Below are 19,554 nucleotides of genomic sequence, written 5' to 3'. Positions count from 1 at the left end.
GCATGCACAGAAAAAAGACTGAAAGGAAATAAAATAAAATATCTCTCTGGATAGCGGAATCATGGTTTGTTTTTTTATATTTTGCTGTATTTTCTGCAGTAAAGATTTTGTAATAAGAAAGACAATAAATATTTTAATAAAAAACTATAAGCAATCTTTGGCAAGCACCATGATACAAATTATAGATTCAGGCAGACTGGGTACACAGAAGTAAGCCAAAAAGAAATCAGATGCTTTAAGAATCAGTACTTAATTGTTTAAAACTTCAGTAATAAACTGAAAAAAAAAAAAAACGTTGGCTAGAATTCATAGAATTATGTGCTAGTTTAAAATATTACCTTATTTAAATTCAAATGTAAAGCTGATTGGCCTTAAAGACTGCATTAAAGGAGTACAAGGAAGTCTGAGAAACTCTTGCTCATAACAGGGCCTGAGTTGTTGTCATCACCACCCGGGTCCACACCATTGCCCTCTCAGTGAGCTACTGCTGTAACCCCCTAACTGGTCTCCCTGTTTCTGCTCTTGCTCCCCACAATCTACTCTCCTTACAGCAGCCAGATGATACTCTTTCAGATCACGTTGCTCTCCTGTATAAAGCCCTTCAGTGTTTCCTACTGTGCTCAGAATAAAATCCAAACTCTTTACCATTGCCCACAAGACCTTTCATGAACTGGGGCCTCTGCCTTCCCCTCCAGTCTTGTCTTGAACCAAGTCTCTCTCATTGTTCTCAAGCTTCAGGCACACTAGCCTTCTTTCTGTTTTTTGTACACACCAAGTTCATTTCTAACTGAAGGCTACTGCCCTTGCTGTTCCCTCTGCCTGGAATATTCTTCTCCCAGATCATAAGAATAGCAACTTTGGTGATCTAGATTTTATCTCAAATGTAAGATCTGAGTGAGATCTTTTCTGAGCACTTAAATTCTTCCCTCCAGCCCATCAAATAATTTTCCACCAAGTCATTTTTCAGTTTTATATCTGTTTTCCACCTAAGGAAAGGGACCTTGTCTGTCTTGTTCATTACTGTAGCCACAGTGACAAGACTAACATCCAGAATGTAGGAGGTACTCAATTAAAATTTACTGAATGAATGAATGAATTCTAGTTTCATTTCTCTTTCACTATATATATATAATTTTATATATATGTACATATATGATTTTTTTCTTCCCTTCTCCCCTCCCCTTTAAACAGAAACATGTTAAATAAAATAATATATTAATTCATATACCAGGCATTTTCACAGTGGGACTAAGTTGGCTCAGCTTTAGATCACAAGCTAGTTATCAGAAAATAGAGCTAGGCTAACAGTGGCAGTGAAAAAACGATCTTTAGTATATCTCAGATTTATTTCCTCCCTCAAAGATACTTAGACATGATGGCAATGAGTGCTAGAGAGAATGCTTAGCATGATCAAGAGCTATAAACTCACCTTAACTTAGTTGGAAAAGGAAGTTACTGGAAACAACCTCAAGTCCCAAAGAGGGCCTCTCCAACTAAAATGTCAACTGCTGAATTATTGGGAAAGCATCTAACTACCAGTTATACCAGACATACTACATCCCTGAGCTTCCTTTTTCACCTGTAATACTGGTTCTGATGATTAGCTTCCTGGTACTTGTTGGGAAAATTCAAGACAGGCTGCTTAAAGAGTTTGTAGGGAAACAGGATTAGCAGCTTTCCTCAGTACTCAAAAGCCTCTGAGAGCACCTCATCTATTTTCAGTGCAACTAACCTCTGGTTACCTAGTAACAGATGCCCAAAAATGGTGGGAAGTAGTCTCTTGCTTGCAGGTAGCAGCACGGTTACCTAATTTTCTAATACTGCCAACGCCTAATTTCAAATCTAGCCTCTGAGTTCATACAGAAGCAGAAAGATTAGGATTAAAGATGAGGAATCATATGTCCTGTGACATTTGGCCTCTGGTCAGGCAGTGAAGGCCACGTAGACAGAGATGTTGTTTGAAGGAGGCTATAGTCTCAGGAGAGGTGCAGCAAAGAGTGGCCCAGCTGGGTGGGGCTGAAGCCCAACTCAGGTTGAGTGTCTGGAAACCAGAATTCAGAGTGCCCTGTGGCTGCCCTTTCCAGGACACTGTTGGTTTTAATTATGCTCCAGATCGCATGGCTTCCCCAACTCAGTTAAGCCCAAAAGAGAGGAGCACTGACAACCACGGAGCAGGGAGGCTCAGGGGGACAAAAGTGTGGAAACTGCATCCTATTCAACCCTCTAACCTCCAGCCTCTAGAAAGTACTGGGCAATCAAAGGTACTCAAACAAGGTAGCCAACAATGGAATAAACTCATTCTAACTCCAACTCTGACTAACTCATGGTGTTGCATAAGTCTCCATTGTTCTCCTACTTAAAAAATGGGAATATCTTCAACCTCAAGTATTTGAGAATGAAACAGGTTAAGGCATATGAGTGCCATTTGTGAACCCCAAAACAAATATAACAGATGATAGTTTGGAAAGTTGTCTCTATGTTGCTCAAATATGCTCAGATATTGATATTTTAGTAGCTAAAAACAGTACTGTGCTTTCACTGACATTGTTAATTCCATAGAGCAGGCAAAGCAGGCAGTCTAAGTTGTAAGAAGCTATATTCTTCTCACGGACTGAAATAAAGCTAATTTCATTGTGAAAGAAAAAAAATATGCCAGAAGACAATCCCATGGGGAGAAAAAAAGTCAGTAAGCAAAAAGCAAATTAACAAAAACCTTGCTTGCCAGTGTTCTAGAAGATAACCTGTAGTCCCGCTTTGATTCTGATAAGCTTTTCCCCTCAATTTTCTATATTCCATAATCATTATGGAAGAGACTTCCATAATTATTAAGTATCACCTCAAATGCCATTGTATGCCAAAAGCAGATTATAAATTTTAAGGGCTAACTTTCCATTTTCTGACAACTGTATCTAAGAGGTTTTTCCCTCTGCAATTGAGGAATAAATACCTCTTGCTCTGCAAAGATTTAGATGGCTCATTAAGAATTTATCAGAAAATTGTTTGGTTTGTTTTTTTAAATACTGTTTTAAAATCATAATTTGTATACATATGTGTGTGTATGTCTACACAGTAGGGTCACACATTTTTTACTGATTACATATTCACTGCTCAAAAAAATAAAAATACTTTTTTAAAAGCCTAACAGGTCTCACTACTCAGAGATAAACATAATTAACATTTTGTTACATTGCTTATAGTCCTTTTTTTCCTATCCCTACACATACATCTCACATATATTTAACAAAATTTGAATCATACTGCACATATTATTTTGTTAAACAAATACTTCACAAATGTCAAGCATTGATATAATAATAATAAGATTAGTCCAAAATATAAGTAGTGATGTTTTTTGTAAAACTAAAACATGGCTTCAATCACACACACTAATTATTAATGAGCTGAATATGGAGATGTTAACTTAGTTAATGGTTATGATTAAGTTTACAGTTGTATGAATGCTATTCCTCTACCCTGACAATGAAAAGAAGCTTAACACATGATCTTGTGATGAGACCCAAGCTTAAAAAATACACCCCTAACAGAGATTGGATTGGTGGTTACCAGAGGGGAAGGGGGGAGGGAGGAGGGTGAAAGGGATAATTCGGTACATGTGTGTGGTGATGGGTTGTAATTAGTATTTGGGTGGTGAACATGATGTAATCTATGCAGAAATAGAAGTACAATGATGTACACCTGAAATTTTTACAATGTTATAAACCAATGTTACTGCAATAAACAAAAAATTAAAAAAAAAAAAATTTTAACTTTGAAAGATACTGTTAAATTGCTTTCCAAAAGGGCTTTGCTAATTGGTTTTTCTCGTGAAGTATGCTTGAGATTGTTCCTTTCCCCAAACCCTCATGAACAGTGGATATTATCAATATTTTAAATTTTTGCCAGTTTGATGGTATAAAATGGTATCTCACTCTTGTTTTAGTTTGCACTTTTATAATTTCTAGAGAAATTGAACATATTTCTAATGTTTATTGCCTATTTGAATTTCTTCTGTGAATTTACATATTGAATGTTTATTTTTCTGAGTTGTCTTTCTAGAAACTCTTTATTCTTTGTCAGTTACATATGTTGCAAATATGTGTTTTAATTTTTGCTTAAGATATCATGCAATAAATAGAAATTAAAAAAAAAAATACACCCCTAAAAGGCAGACTAACATTTCAAGAACCAAACCAAGGACCCAAAAGAGATTGTGCTGGCTTCTAGATATCATTATCCATCTGTGCTCACTACACAGAACCCCATCAGGTTAGAAGAACTGATTTAAACTGAAAAGGCTAATTCTTCAACTGGGAAATTCTTAAGAGTTTTTCTATATTGCCTTCAGAACAACAGTGAGGGAAGAGTAAAATAATGAGAATGCAATTATTTTCCCGACATTATTATATTAATTAATGTTAGCCAGAAGATAATATAGGCAAGAATTAGGAAATTTTGAATAAGCAAAACATGTTTTCTCCCCTTGTAAAATAAAGGAAAGAACTCTGCCAGCTTTTAAGTAAGAACTAATAAATGATAACTTTTGAAAATGATAACTAACACTCATCTTTTGCTCCCTAAACTTTCTGTCAAATCCTTTTAAGTGATGATATGAAACATGTTTACCAATTACATCTTTAAAGGTAACATTATTTCTTTCTTCATTTGAATAGAACTATATAAAAATATTACCTGGAAAATTAAAAACATTTAAAGAAGTCCTACTTCTATTTCCTTTCAAGTAGGGAGAAAGAAATATCCAGAGGGAAAAGGTAAGCAGGAAATGAATGTAAGTATTCTTGCCACTTGCCCCAATAAAACGAATTAAGCAAATTGCCAGGCACACAATAGACACCAACATAAATTTGTCCCATGAATTCATAAAGGTTCTACTTTAAGCATACCCAATATTAAAAAGTCAAAATTTATAAAATGCAAATTAGCGAGCAGATTCAGGACTTTTTTTGCGTGTGTGTGAGGAAGATCAGCCCCGTGCTAACATCTGCCAGTCTTCCTCTTTTTTTGCTGAGGAAGACTGGCCCTAGGCTAACATCCATGCCCATCTTCCTCCACTTTATATGGGACGCCGCCACAGCATGGCTTTCCAAGCAGTGCGTCGGTGTGCGCCCAGGATCCGAACTGGCGAACCCCAGGCCGCCACAGCGGAGCGTGCGCACTTAACCGCCTGCGCCACCGGGCCGGCCACTAGAGAGCAGAGTTAGGACTTTTTTTGATATAAAAGTTGATTTTTTATATTTTAGGGAGCATCAGAGGCACGCATGGCAACTTTTATATTCGGGTCTTTAACTTCCTTTAAGAGTTGTAATCTTTCTTCAATAAGCAATTCTTGCAGCAGTTAACAACAGAGGTAAAAACAGGAGACATACTTTCTCCTCTTCTCTTTCACTCCCTTAAAATGAAAATTAATGTTTTAAGAAAGTCCACAAATTAAAAAAAACAAATAAAACTAGGATACAATGGACAGCATAAGAAATTTGATCAAAATTAAATTTTAAAATGGCTACTGAATGGGTAGCTGGAGCATCTGCCTGGATATCTCAACCCTCCTTGGCCTGAGAGTCCTTTGGATTCACTGCGCACAGTGCCCAGAGCATCAGTATTGAAACTAGCCAACACTGACAGTAATATATAATGGTCTGATAATAACTTCCTATATCATATAACAGCAAAAAGAAAAAATCTAGAGGGGAAAACGGAGATTTTGAACATGAGTAGAGTAAACGTTTTTCCTCTTTTTCCAAATTTCACACACTTACAGAGTATGGACTCTGGCTATGTGCCACTGCTGATACCATTTTGAGTGTGTTTTTCCCACTGAAAAATTCAGTGCAAGAGTATCACATTTTAAAGCGATTTTTTTTTAAAGAAGCTAGGGTAGGTGGAAATGAACAGTTCTAATGTTTGAGCGTTAAGATGTTGAGCTCTAGATGCTTCTATTCCAAACCTCTCACTGTTCTTGGATGATAAATCTTTCTTTAAGGGCCTCCGATAAGCAGCAAATTCTAGGTTTGATTATTTTAGGGGATTATTTGAAAGAAAAAAAAATCTAGGCATTGTTCTCTTTCTCGCCTTCACTATTTTCACCACAAATAGCTTTTTCTTCCGTTATAGTGTCTAACAGGATTTCTGTTCAGTTGAGAAATATTTTTAGAGGTCTTAGAATCATTTGGAAGCACAGACTTTATTACAGGGAAACATTACTTAGCTGGTGTCTAGGATAGCTGTTTCTCTTGCTTTGGTATTTTAATTTCACCAAAGAAACGTGTGTTTGGTGAGTCTGCACCCAGAATTTATGCCTTCTGGTAATATCTAAAAGGAAGTACTTTTACCTGATGTATTAAAGGGAAATTGTTGTTTACTAGGTGTACCTTTGCATGATAAGTAAAAATTCCAAATGTGCTTGATGTTCTAGTAGTTTGATGGTCCCTCTGTGAATCAAGGAACAATAAATGATGCTCAAAGTCCAAATCCACAACACTATCTAGGTAAATCCTCATTTATATCAGTTCATTAAGAATATTAACTTGCCTTATGTGAAAAAAAACTACTGGGATCTTTAAAGTAAAATAAGGTATTTGTAAGTGTTTAACTCACAAGCATTCATATTTAAAACATGACTAAAAACCTAAACTTCAGTGCGCGCCCTCTTGACTGGTAATGGAAAGACTGCAATATTGCATGTGGTAGGATTCCTCTTAAACCACCCTGTGCAGATTAGCCATCGATCTGACATCATTAGCCAGTCCAATAACACAAGGCTGAACAACTGTACTTCCCCTTGATACTCATGCTAAACTTTGAGCGGTAATTCACTGGATAGCTGATCCCAATTCACAGCCATATTGCTAATTAAAGGGCACGTGATTTCCCAAAATGTAAAGTACCCTAATTCTATCAGAATCTTTTAAGTACAACCCTGTATAACAATGTCAGAGATTTCCAAATGGCCCTATAGACAACTCAGCGGATACTTTTCACATGTAATACAAGTGGCACTATTACCTAGACTCTGAATGTTAGAGCCCAAAACAACCTGAGGGATATACTAGTCAGATACTTCATTGGGCAACCAAACAGAATTTGTACAGTTGCAACAGACAGATACATATGATCTCCCAAGAAGTGAAGCTTGTAAACCTAACCCCCTGTGGATTTTATTGTTGATAATTTGTTTTAAACTAGAGGCAGTTTAAATTGATCCCTACTGCAGATTTGAGTTTGAGAGATTTTCTTAGTTATCAATTTATGTTTTCCTTCAAAACACTGAAAATGTAAATGCCAAAGAAAGGCAACATAGAATTATTGGAAAGTTACCAGTGGAAGCCCTTGAGACACAAAGTTAAGTAGTCTTTAAGAATATGGAAACATATTAGACCGAAACTGATTCCTCAAAGAGAGGCAGAGAATTTGTTGAAATATATTTTAGCACTCAGTGTCAAAGCTCCTGAAATAAAATCCTTTCTATTTCACTTAAAAAAAAAAACTTCCTTTCTAATAGAATCATAAATCTTCAGTTTTCTGCTTTATTAAGAAAAAAACGTGATTCAGGGACACAAAATTCAAGTGAGCACAGATGACCTCACCTGGGCTTTAAAACGTATGTACTGAGCTCTTTTTCTTTCTTTCTTAAATGACAAAGAAACTATATTTCTAAAAAATATCACCCCCATCCCTATACTTATATGCTGGTCATTGTATCTAACTTCATCTTACAGCTAAAAACAGACTTTCTTCAGGGTGAGAAATCACTTATGTACATGGCTTCCTAATATGTCTGTTATGATTATACTTTGCATGCAAATACATACATGAAGACTGAATTAGTAATTATAAAGATAAGTACAAACAGAGATGAACTATACTGGAGGGAGATAACGTAAGAAAAAAAGAGTTAAATTCAGTCAAGTCAATATTGTACTTTTGAAAAGACTCAAATATGAGAGAACCATAACAAGGGAATAGTCTGGAATGGACTAAACTCCATTGTACAAAACAAAGCTAAATTATTCTTGTTCAATTACCAAATAATGGTATAGGAATACTGTAGACCAATTAGATTATAGAACAGTTGCTAGGCATAGTTCTCAAACCACTAAAAAGAAACCCTGCACCAGCGATTGTGGGTATTTAATTTTAACCCTTGGTAGGAAGTGAGGAAGGGTAATTTTCCTCTTGTTCAGGAAATCAAAAACAAGCAAGCCAGACTTCCCAGAGACACAGCACAGAGCCAGCAGCTTTAAGCTGTTTCACAGATACACAGTCCGAACATTCCAAGAGAGAAATCTATAATTTCCTACCAAGGATTTTTAGGGGATAAAATTCTCTATCAAAAAAAAAAAAACAATCAAATTGGCAATCAAATGGAGAGGTTAGAAAGCAAACTGCACGTAGTCTAGATAAGTAGCAATAATGTTTGTTGTAAAATTTAACCCCTTGGAGACATAAATAACAGAATGCCTACATCAAGCACTCGAGTATTCTGCTTTATTGCCGAGCCTAGCTAGCAAGAAAACCATTTGGGGTTTTTTTTGTGGTTTTTTTTTTTTTCCCCCTGCCACCGAGATAATGCCACTAATGTGGCCCTGGGCTCTGAGAAAAGAGCCATATCTTCTCTAGCCCATTAAGGAGTGGCGTGGACCAGGCTCGAATAGAGCCCCACAGCAGTGGCCACTCAGCACTTCCTTCTCGGTAGAGTGGGGAGGAGAAGAAAACAGGAGACTGCAAGCCTCTTCCAGAGATACAAGGAATTCTCACAGAGGGTGGCAGATTCCCTACAAATGAAGTTCAATGAAAAACAGTCTCACCGCCAGAAGCCGAGGCACAAACAGACGATGCCCCATCCCCAGAAGTTCCAGCACTCGACAAGCATACTCATTCACCAGCTTGCTCCTCTCGTCGTGCATGTCCTGAGACTTTTTGACAGGAGGTGTGAGCTTAGCAGCTGGGGCTGGGCAGGGCACCCCTTCTTCCATGAGCAGTAAGTAGGTATCCAGAATGAGAAAGCTGGATCTCTTATCCACAATTTTAAGAACTGCGGTGGGAGGGGAGCCAGGCTTAGGTCTCCCCAGGAGCACGCACAAGCCAGTCTGTGGTGGGAATTGTCAGCTAATGTCTCCACAAGAAAAGCATTTTGGCTAAATTATCCACTGTGCAAGAGCCCCAAAGCAGAGTGGAAAATGAAATCAAATACTGATCTAAATAAAAAACGACAAAAGCAATCAAATGCAAGAAAATGGCCAAGAGTGATGCAGGAGAGTTCAGATACATGTGTAAAAATGTACAAGCTGCTTAGAAGGGTCTAGCATGTGAGTGTGTGTGTGTGTGTGGGAGTGTGCTGTGTGTATGTGTGTGAGAGTGCGTGTGTGGTGTGTGTGTGTGTGGGTGTGAGCGGACAGCAGCAGCAGTAGCCAGGAAGCCGCCGGGGCAGTTGTGAAGCTGCAAGGAGAAAAGGATGAGCTCATTGCAATCCTTGATTCGTGACAAGCAGCGCTGCTGCTGCTGCTGCTGCTGCTGCTGCTGCTGCTGCTGCTGCTTCTTGCTGTGAATCAGTAATGAAGGGGTAGGGAAGGAAGGGGAGGGACGAGGAGGAGGTAGGTGAATGAGCATGCAGAGTGTGTCTCGGGGGAGAATGCTGTAATAAGAAGCCAATGGCGAACCGTTGGACAGATGCGCTTCCTCCTCCCAGTCCACCTTCAATCAGTGTTAGTCTGACAGCTTATGCTGTTGAATCCTAAACCCAAAGACAGATGAACTAGCTTCTCCTAACATGTGATGCTCACAGAAAAATCAGACAGCCTGCCAGCTAAAAGGCTGACCTTTATGCACTCTTGCTCTCTAATAACGATAACAGATAAAAGTCTGGTTTTATACTGCATATTTAAAGCAGGATGCTCCAATCTCTGTTAGATTACTGACATCTCTACACAAGAGAGGTTTAGGGAAAAATGATAGAGTATGGACAGAGGAGCAAGGACTGAACATCCAAGAAATGACGCACCCTCAAGTTGATGTGTTTATGCGATAATAATGACTTTTTGCAATGTTAAGATGTGCAGAAGTATTTCAGCATTCTGGGAAGGCTAGCCACAATTAAAAGGAAGATTTTTATAAACACATAATATGATAAAACATAAAATCTACAACAACATAATAAGAGTATACATTTAAGAAACTTCTAAAGTTGAGATACTCAAAACAAAAATGACTTTCTTAAGCCATAGACTTTGATAAACACTCAGTTAATAGTTCGAAACACTGTTTTGAACAGTCTCTGGTCAAACTAATCCTTCCATAGTAATAATATAACTGAGAACTAGCCATAGTTGAAAATTTTACAACCTCAGTATTAATGTCTTTGATGTGAATAATCAGCTGTAGTCAAATGAAGGCAAAAGGACAAGATCACCTTTAGGGACAGTTTCTTCTTGTGTGTGAGGAAGATGAGCCCTGAGCTGACATCCGTGCCCATCTTTCTCCACTTTATACGGGACACCGCCACAGCATGGCCTGACAAGCAGTGCATCAGTGTGCGCCCGGGATCCGAACCCAGGGAGCGCGCACTTAACCGCTACGCCACGGGGCCAGCCCCCTAGGGGCAGTTTAATTTTATCCTAACAATTAACTAATATCTATTCAGAATTTTGGTGCTGCAGTTCTGTATTGGTCTCATGAACCCCAGACCAGTTTCTCCATGCAGCTGTAGCATGGTAAAAGAGTAAGAGGGCTAAGAGAGCCAGAGCAGCTCCTTCTGAGTCTTAGTGTCCTACTCTGACAAATAAGAGTTACAGATCTCTTCAAGTAACAAAATAGAAACATATTTATCAGCATATCTTTATGATCTTGGTTAAAGAAGTAGGTTAATTATAGAATTGGGATTAAAGGGAAATATTGCCTCCCTTAACAGAATATTACTTGGTTTCTTTTTCCAAAAATTCAGGAAAACAAAATTTTTTCTGTTAAATATTTAAAGTATTAAGAAAATATCTTAAATAACATATTTATATATTGCTGTCAAGCCTTTTATTTCTTCCAAAAATGATTTCTTAAAAAACTATACAAAGTAAAGATTTTAATGTAAAATTTTCAAAACCATAAGAATATGACGTATATATAAATAAATTTCAGATCCCTAAGGTTTTAGAGGAAATGTCTGATGGGCTACCCAGGGTGGGGGTTGGTTCGGCTGGAAGGGGGAGACCGTAAAGAAGAGGGAAGAGGCTCTGGGCCTTTCACACCCCACCCCTACACACACACCCCTACAGGGAACAGCTCCATTTTTATCTTGTTTACATACTAGAGTTCTGCATAAGATTTTGTTTGAAAAGACTGTGCTACTGCTATGTAAGTGTGAAAAGAACTGCCATAGAAGCTTCACATTTAAGAACAAGGGGATATTTTGACTTGCAAAGGAAGGAAGAATTCAGCAACTCTTGTGCTTATGGGATTTTTTTCTGATTGATTTTTTTTAAAGGATAGGGAAGATGTTTCCATTCAATGGGCTTGGTCGCAAAGAACACTGGCAGAAGCATTTATTTTTTCTTCTATAAACCAGAAACGAAGAATTTCTTGCCCAAAAGGATTTTGGTAAAAAGAAGTAAAAATTAATCAAAAGACTTTGGAACTGTATGGTTTGGCTCTGATGCTCACAAAAGAAGTTAAAACTATATGTACTAAATATTAAACGTAATAATTAAAATACAATATTTTAATGAGCAAACCAAGTTACACTTAAAACATTTAGGTACATTTAACAAAATGTTATGTAAAAGGTACTACAAACAAGTGGTCATGTATTTCAGTTTTCCCAATCTTTCCATCATCCCTCCCCTCAAAAATATATTATCCTTGAGGTAGTGAGGTGCAGGGTCCACCTTGGCCTCTGAGTGTCCCCTGCTGGAATGGCAGCAGTAGTTTTAGGGGGAGACAGCATGGGTCAAGAGTGTACCTTCTCCAATCATTCTGAGGAACTAGGGTTGCACCAGGGCCCTACGGAAGACACAGGGTATCGGAGCAGTGAGGAGCCTGAGAAAGAGCAATAGGAAATGGGGGCAGGCCCAGCTGGCTACTCCTACTAGCCCCTGAACCAAGATCCTGAACCAGAGAAGACAGAGCTGGCACCAGTGGGGGATGGAGAAGATGTAGCTGCTGACATCCAAGACTGGATCCAGGCCCTAGGGCTTCACTAGCCAGACTTGCCATTAGAGAGTGAGGATGAAGATGAGGAGGGAGCTACAGAACTGAGCAACCACAGCTCTAGTCCCATGAACCCTGAACACGGAGAGCTGGTGAAAAGGGCAAAGGCTGGAGATATTGAATGCTCAGTGGGACGATGTGGAAGAAAAGGCTCCCCAAGCCCAGCAGGCGTCCTCTGCCTGGAAATGACCACGCTGAGAGCTGCTTCATCTCTCTGCACTCCAGGCCAGAACCAGCATAGGACTGAACACATTCCAGGTTGTAATGTCCATCCCCATCCTCCCATCTCCCTTTCCACATCAAGGCAAACCAGACTTCTTCTCAGAGACCTACTTATTCACTTCTATACATATGAGGACATCAGCCCAAGCCCAACCCACCTTAGCATCTATCACTCTATAAGGAATAAAGCACCCTATATACATAGCTCCCCCCCTCCCCAAAAGCATCATCCTTGCTTTCAAAATTTCCATAATTTTTCAACCCTGGTCTGTTTTTGGGTTGTCCTTTGAGAATAGACTGTTGATCAATATCAGGTAAAATAACTCTTCTAGAACATCGCTTGGTGAAACAGAAGAATGGATTCTAGAGATTTTTGAAGCCTTAGAAGAGTGACTCATCTCAGTGAGCATTTCCCCTTCTCCCTCCCCAATTCCCCAAGTCATTTATTTATTGCTGATGAGATTCAGCAATAAACACAGTACACTTTTGACAAATAAATTTTTGAGTTATAAAGTAGTCCAAAGCTGAAACTAATGATAGAAAAGAAACTCTTCTAAATTAACTAGTTAATAATACATGATTTCTCAAATTTCCTTACACTATCATAAAAGAGATTTTTATAAAAATTCTGTAATGGAAGTTCAACAGTAAGTTGAGGATAATATGGGAAATTTGGATGAATCATCCAACAACACAGAGTGAGAGAAAAGTAAGGAGGACCAAGCAATGGTCCCAAAGCCATGGTCTAAAGAATGAAAACCTCACTCTCTGGAGTGCTGGAAGCAGGTGGATGGTGGTGCAGTCCCAATCAGAGCCTGGTGCTTGAGTGCTCCTCCTGAGCCACTCCACTGTGCCATGACTGCTGGACATGTGCAGGACATAGATTTCCATTGTAAAACGAAAAACATATTTGACTTAATTTATGGAACTGTAATTAAGAACAATGAGTGCAAAGAAACATGCTAATAGTTATTTCAGGGGTTATAAAGGTGAAAAAGGAAACATTTTCCAGCCTGTAAGAGCTTAAAATCAGGGAGGCATTCTAGCACAATGATAAAGCAGGATGTGGACACTATAAAAGAAGGAACACACTGTATGCTGTGATCTAGTCATGTCTTTGTTGTCCACAATGGATGCAGACACAAGAGGGCTTATACTAGTGGGACTGGCCTAAACCGAAATCCAAAAGTAATGAGAATTAAACATACCTCTAGGAGCAGAACAGGACATTGCCTATTACATCATCTTTTTGTCACACTTACTAGCTGTATGACACGGGTAAGTTACTTAATACTCTCTGAGCCTCTGTAAAATGGCAATATCATCTACCTAGCCAAGCAGCTCTGAAAATTTAATAAGTTAATACATATAATGGAATCTCTCATAGTGCCTAGCACAGAATGGATGCTGGATAACTAGTAATTGCCTTCATTCTTTCCAGGAATTCATGTAGAAGGGGAGAGCAAGTGTCAAATGCATTGTGTTCATCTGGGTTAGGGTTTAGAAAGTCAAAAAGGGCTCTGGATATATTAACATAAGAAAGAGAGTTAGCCAAACACTGACAAAAGATATTCCTGTGAGACCAACTGCCTCTTCAGTTCACCTTAAGATTTAGACACATTAATAAGTAGCAAAGGATCCATGCTCCTCTCAACTAGGAGAGGTAAAACTGCAAAAACTGAATTCTCTAGCTATTTCTTTTTTTCTGATAGACTACTTTTTAAAAGATGGACTCTCAATAATTTGGCTAGTTCGTAAGATCCAACAAACAGGTGAAATAAAGATGACACAGTGGTGATTACTGGTGTCCTGGTACTACTGTGAAATCCTGCACAACTCATACTCTGCCATTCAAGTCTTCATTCTGCTCAACGCTGTGCTACATGCTTCTGGAGGTAGAAAGATACACCAGATGTTGCTTCTAACTTTATGTATTATTCAAGCTACTTGAAGAAAAGGCTAAAATGAAATGTAATGAGACTGAGCATACAAGTATATCACGGGGCAATGAGTCTTATTATTTTGTAGTTGGAACTCATACACTGAAGAATTAGAGTACAAAATAAAAGAAGATACATAATATACTAACACTGTGGTGGGTAGTTCAGGTAACAAGTTTATAGGAATTCAAAGAAAAAAAAAGATTCCTGTAAAATATTATAAAACTTATCTAGTTTTTTAGGAATGTTCTGACCTCTTGTGAGACGTAAGGTATAACTATCTTAGGGTTATTTTGTCTTTTTTTTAATAGAAGAGTTTAAGGGAACTGTTTTTTCCCTACCAAAAGCAATTTAATAACATTCTGAATAGCCATGACAGCATCACTATTACCTTATTCCCTATCCTTATGATCGATTCTAGTGTAATACCTTTATTAATGCAAGAACTTCTTCTCCAGTCTCTTTGAGAGTTGGTCTTTTTGTCTCTGCTTCCATACCTTCATTGAGAATTAGCTCAAAAGGCTGCCTATTTTATCACTGGACATTTATATTTGTTTAAAAAGGACTACTTATGGTAAGCCAGAAATATTAAACTTCTAGTCACTGGATTGAGTTATATATTTTATAACAACACAGAATAAATCTACTTTTTTTTCATGTGATGTTAATTAAAATATTGGAAGACAGTCTTAATTTCCCTTTCTCCAAGCTAACCATCCCTGCTACTAACTGGGCATCCTATAAGCTCATTTCTGGACCATTCTAGACTGTTCACAATCCTACCTCCTGCCCCAAGGACACACTTTTTTTGGACAGTGTCTCTCAATAAAGCAGTACCCTCACTGAAAAGGATACTCTAGATATGATAACAGAATTATAAAATAATGTGATGTTTTTAGACCCTAGAAAACATCAGAGTCTAACATGTTTATCCTTTGATGAAAAGACTGAGGCAGCAGCTAAGTGACTTGCTCAGGATCATAACCTCATCTGAGGCAGAGCCAGAAGGCCAAGATCCCAGAGCCCAGCTGCAGGGCAGGAAACCTAGCATTTCCTGCAATCTAACTTGCTATCTTTCAATTAATGTAGCCCATTAAAAAAATTATCTTATTAGGAAGACTGCTTTACCATTTTATTCCACATGGAACTGATCCAGAGCTTGTGCCTGTTATCTGGTATGAAAGAATCTCAGATTCTTAGATTTGCCTTGAGAGGGGCCAAAAAGCTGCCTTGAGAATAGTCACTTCTAAACACAGACTTGCGATAATAAAGTACATCTGCCTTCTCAATTTTTAACTGAGAAGCACTCCCTTCTTCAGTGTAACAGTTCAAGAGGCCACATCCTTGACAGCTCAGCCACAGCGTCTACATAAGAGCAGCTTTCTTAAAGCCATGTTAGTGACGCAGGCTTGAAAATGGAATACTACCTCAGTTCACTCATTCCCTTCCCTGGGCAATTTGCATAAGGTTCATATTTATTTTCAAGCCTAAGTAGAAGGCATAAATAAATGTTATCAGAGGACTGTTTTTTTATTTTAAATTGATCAGATTAAAATTACAACATATGAGGAAGGGGGGAGGGCAAAAGGGGTGACTGGGCACATGTGTACGGTGATGGATGGTAATGTGGTGAACATGATATAATCTACACAGAAATCGAAATATAATGATGTACACCTGAAACTTATATAATGTTATAAACCAATGTTACCTCAATAAAAAAATAAAACAAAATTATGACAAATAGAATTTAGACTATTCCTTGATTCTCTCAAGCTGGATCAGCACTTTACTTTTTCTTTTTATGTATCTGTATGTGTGTGTACGTGTATATTTTGTCATTGTTGTTAAAAATAATGAGGTGCTGGGGCTGGCCCGGTGGTGTAGTGGTTAAGTTCGCATGCTCCGCTTCGGCAGCCCGGGGTTCACTGGTTCGGATCCTGGGCGCAGACCGAGGCACTGCTTGTCAAGCCATGCTGTGGCGGCATCCCATATAAAGTACAGGAAGATGGGCACGGATGTTAGCCCAGGACCAATCGTCCTCAGCAAAAAGAGGAGGATTGGCATCAGATGTTAGCTCAGGGCTAGTCTTCCTCACACACACATAAAACATTAGGTGCTATATTCATCTTGATAAGTTGTGAACTGCCTCTACCTCCTTCCCATGGTTTATCTCCAGTTCTCTATTAAATTTGCTATCTCTGGCATCTTCATGTTACATGGAATGCTAGGTGTAGTTTAACAGCTGTCACTGTGAAAAATAATATTTTCAGTGTAGGAGTTATATGGGTCAGCCCATGTATTAGCAAGTTAATCTGTTTCCACAAAATGAATATGTCAAGTTGGGGACATTTGGTTTTTTTAATAGACAAGTCCATGTTCTGAAATAAAAATGGTAATAAACTGTACAGCCATACTATTTCCCTCTCCCCTGCCCCCCACTCGTCGCTTCAAATGGATTCAATAGAATTTCAGAGGTAGCAAAATGGTGAGAGTGGATGTGATTTTTCCTCTAGTTTCACTGGAGGTGATCTGCTCCCTCTCCACTGTGAGTTCAGCTCTTATATACACTCAGTATTGCCACAGGCTGTCCTGCATGACGGTAGTAACAAGTAAACAAGTGTATATGAGGCTTTCCTGCTTGGTGGGCTCCTTTCCTATCTCATACTCATATCTGTTCCAAGCAGGGCCTAACAAAGTAACTTATATATTGCAAACTTTTTATAAATATTTAAGTGACTAAAAGTATGAATAATAATAGTTACCATTTATTCAGTATCTATAAAGGCTATGAACTATGCTAGGCTCTTAGAGTATGCATTATTGCATTTAATCTTAACAATCAATTATGACCATTTTACATAGGAGGCACCTGAGCTTAGAAAAGTTAAGTGCCTTGACCAAGATCATGTAGCTAGTAAGTGGTAACTGGAACTACAGTTTTTGGATAACTATACATCTGACATATGTGTTTTCAATCTAATTTGAGTTATTTGAAATAACGAAGGAAGTGGAGTTAAATAGGCTAGATCCTAGAGGCTAATCAAGTTAGTCCAGTGGAAACTACAGGATTTACATAGTCATGTCACTAAGAATATATGAGGGACTAATATGTCTTGGATTCTAAAAGAAATGACAAACAAAAACAAAGTAAAAACTTATGCTGAAAGAGCTGCATCTGTACCCTGGTGATCTTATCCATACCATTCTCTCTTATTACTGAATAACCCAACCACAAGATCAGCTCTTTCTCTAGAGCTCCCAACCTGTATATCTACCTCCTTACTGGATATATGCAGCCTCACATGTAACTTTTTTTTTTTTTATGAGGAAGATCAGCCCTGAGCTAACATCCATGCTAATCCTCCTCTTTTTGCTGAGGAAGACTGGCTCTGAGCTAACATCTATTGCCAATCCTCCTCCTTTCCCCCCCCCCCAAAGCCCCAGTAGACAGCTGTATGTCATAGCTGCACATCCTTCTAGTTGCTGTATGTGGGACGTGGCCTCAGCATGGCCGGAGAAGTGGTGTGTCGGTGTGCGCCTGGGATCCGAACCCAGGCTGCCAGTAGTGGAGCGTGCGCACTTAACCGGGTCGGCCCCTCACATGTAACTTAATCTCAGCATGTTCAAAGTCACCGTTCCTTCCCCAATGCAGGTCTTCCTCTTACATTTCCTATCCTGGCTAACAGTATCCTCATCTACCCAACTACCTCAGCAGACTCCTGGGTGTCATTCTAGAGTCCTCCTTTTACCTCCCCACCCACAACCCATCATTCAAGTCTGGTTGATTCCACCTCCTCACCATCTCTCAAAACTATCCCGTCTTCTCCATTCCCATCCCTTCTGATTTGAGATCAGTATGACATGCTGGGACCTCCACCATCTGCAATACTCAAGTTATTTGAAGTTCCCTGCACACACCAGGTAACTGCATGCCTCCATGTCTTTGTCCTTGCTTTCTTCTTTTCTTGAACTGTGCGTGCCCTCTAATTCACTTACCTTTTCTTAATCTGTCAAAACTCAGCTCTGACATTACCTCCTGCAGGAAACACTCCCTCAATCCCAGAATTGGGGTACACGGCCCTCCTGTTTGCTCTCTTTCCACCCATGCTGTCTCTCTCACAGCACTTTCAGGCTTATACTCTGATGAGTTGCACTGAAATCAATGCTTAGGGTCTCTCTCCTGCTAAGGCACTTAGAGATAGGTATCCTGTATTATCCCTTTTGTCCTAAAAACCTAGTAGAGGCAGTTACTTGACACATAGTGGCCACCCCATAGCTGTTTGTTGAAATGGTTCAGCATTCAAAATGGATAAAATATGATTATTATCCAGGGCAGGGATAGATAAGCATTTCTCTGATTAGAGATATTGGTACTTTAATATTTCTGAGCCTTTTAAAATCCTCCTCCCTCTTTCTGGGACGTTTTCCTCCATCATCTTTCCTTCAAAAAATTTAAAAATCCTTCAAAATGTTGTTATGTAAAGAACAAAAGCTGAGATGTCAGAGAGATCTGGATTTAAAACCAAGATTTGATGTCCAGTAGCCGTGTGACTTAAGGAAAGTTAACCTCTTTGAGTCTCATTTTTCATTAAGAAAATGAGGTTTAAAACAGTAATCTTATGAAGATGCTAATGCTATTAACGTCTGTGACATTTCTAGCTTGGTAAACTGAGATGATAGTAAAGATATTAACTGAGAGGGAAAGCGCTGGGGATAGGAAGGGATGGAGAATGAACGAAGTTAGCAAGGAATATGCGGCAATCAGTTGGAGATGTTCCACAGGCCATGGGAAATGTGAATCTGGAGCCTCGGGAGGGGTTTGGGAATCACTGGTAGTCATATGCAAGATGAAATACGGGAACAAATGAGGTAAATCAGGGAAAATACAAAAGTCATAAAAAGACATTCTCATAGAATGTCTTGATCTTCTTAACTATCTCAAGTGTAATTTAATAACTAGTTGTATAATGATATTGTTAGGGAAATGATTTACCCTCCCAGACAATCAGTTCCTTAAGAGTAAGTGTTGCATTTACTTCACTCATCAGTATGTTCCCAGCACCCAGTATAGTAACCACATATAGAAGGAGCTCAGGAAATAATGACTGAGTTAATGAATGCTTGAATCTCATACAGTACTCACCAATGGGCTTTCTAATCATTTGGTGACTTAAATAGT

The 19,554-nt window shown here is 38.7% G+C and overlaps 1 protein-coding gene and 1 pseudogene across 5 annotated transcripts in view; one reads left to right on the top strand and one right to left on the bottom strand.

Moving 5' to 3' along the window:
* The window catches only part of RABGAP1L (RAB GTPase activating protein 1 like), a 701,003-nt gene that overhangs the window by 140,700 nt on the left and 540,749 nt on the right, over positions 1 to 19,554 (bottom strand). Inside the window, exon 1 of one of the 5 annotated variants that reach the window (XM_004425018.3) lies at positions 8,823 to 9,033. The exons of the other annotated variants lie outside the window; for them this stretch is intronic. Coding sequence (XP_004425075.1) covers positions 8,823 to 8,990 — 168 coding nt within the window. The 5' untranslated portion in view covers positions 8,991 to 9,033. Of the gene's footprint in view, positions 1 to 8,822; positions 9,034 to 19,554 lie in introns of those variants that run through there. 5 annotated transcript variants of the gene reach the window in all.
* LOC147917752 (male-enhanced antigen 1 pseudogene) lies at positions 11,910 to 12,399 on the top strand (annotated as a pseudogene).

Source organism: Ceratotherium simum, chromosome 2 (assembly GCF_057802395.1).
Source record: "Ceratotherium simum simum isolate JZ-2026a chromosome 2, ASM5780239v1, whole genome shotgun sequence".
Taxonomy (NCBI): Eukaryota; Metazoa; Chordata; class Mammalia; order Perissodactyla; family Rhinocerotidae; genus Ceratotherium; species Ceratotherium simum.
The sequence above is the reverse complement of the archived record's forward strand: the minus strand, read 5'-3'. Positions and strand labels throughout refer to the sequence as shown.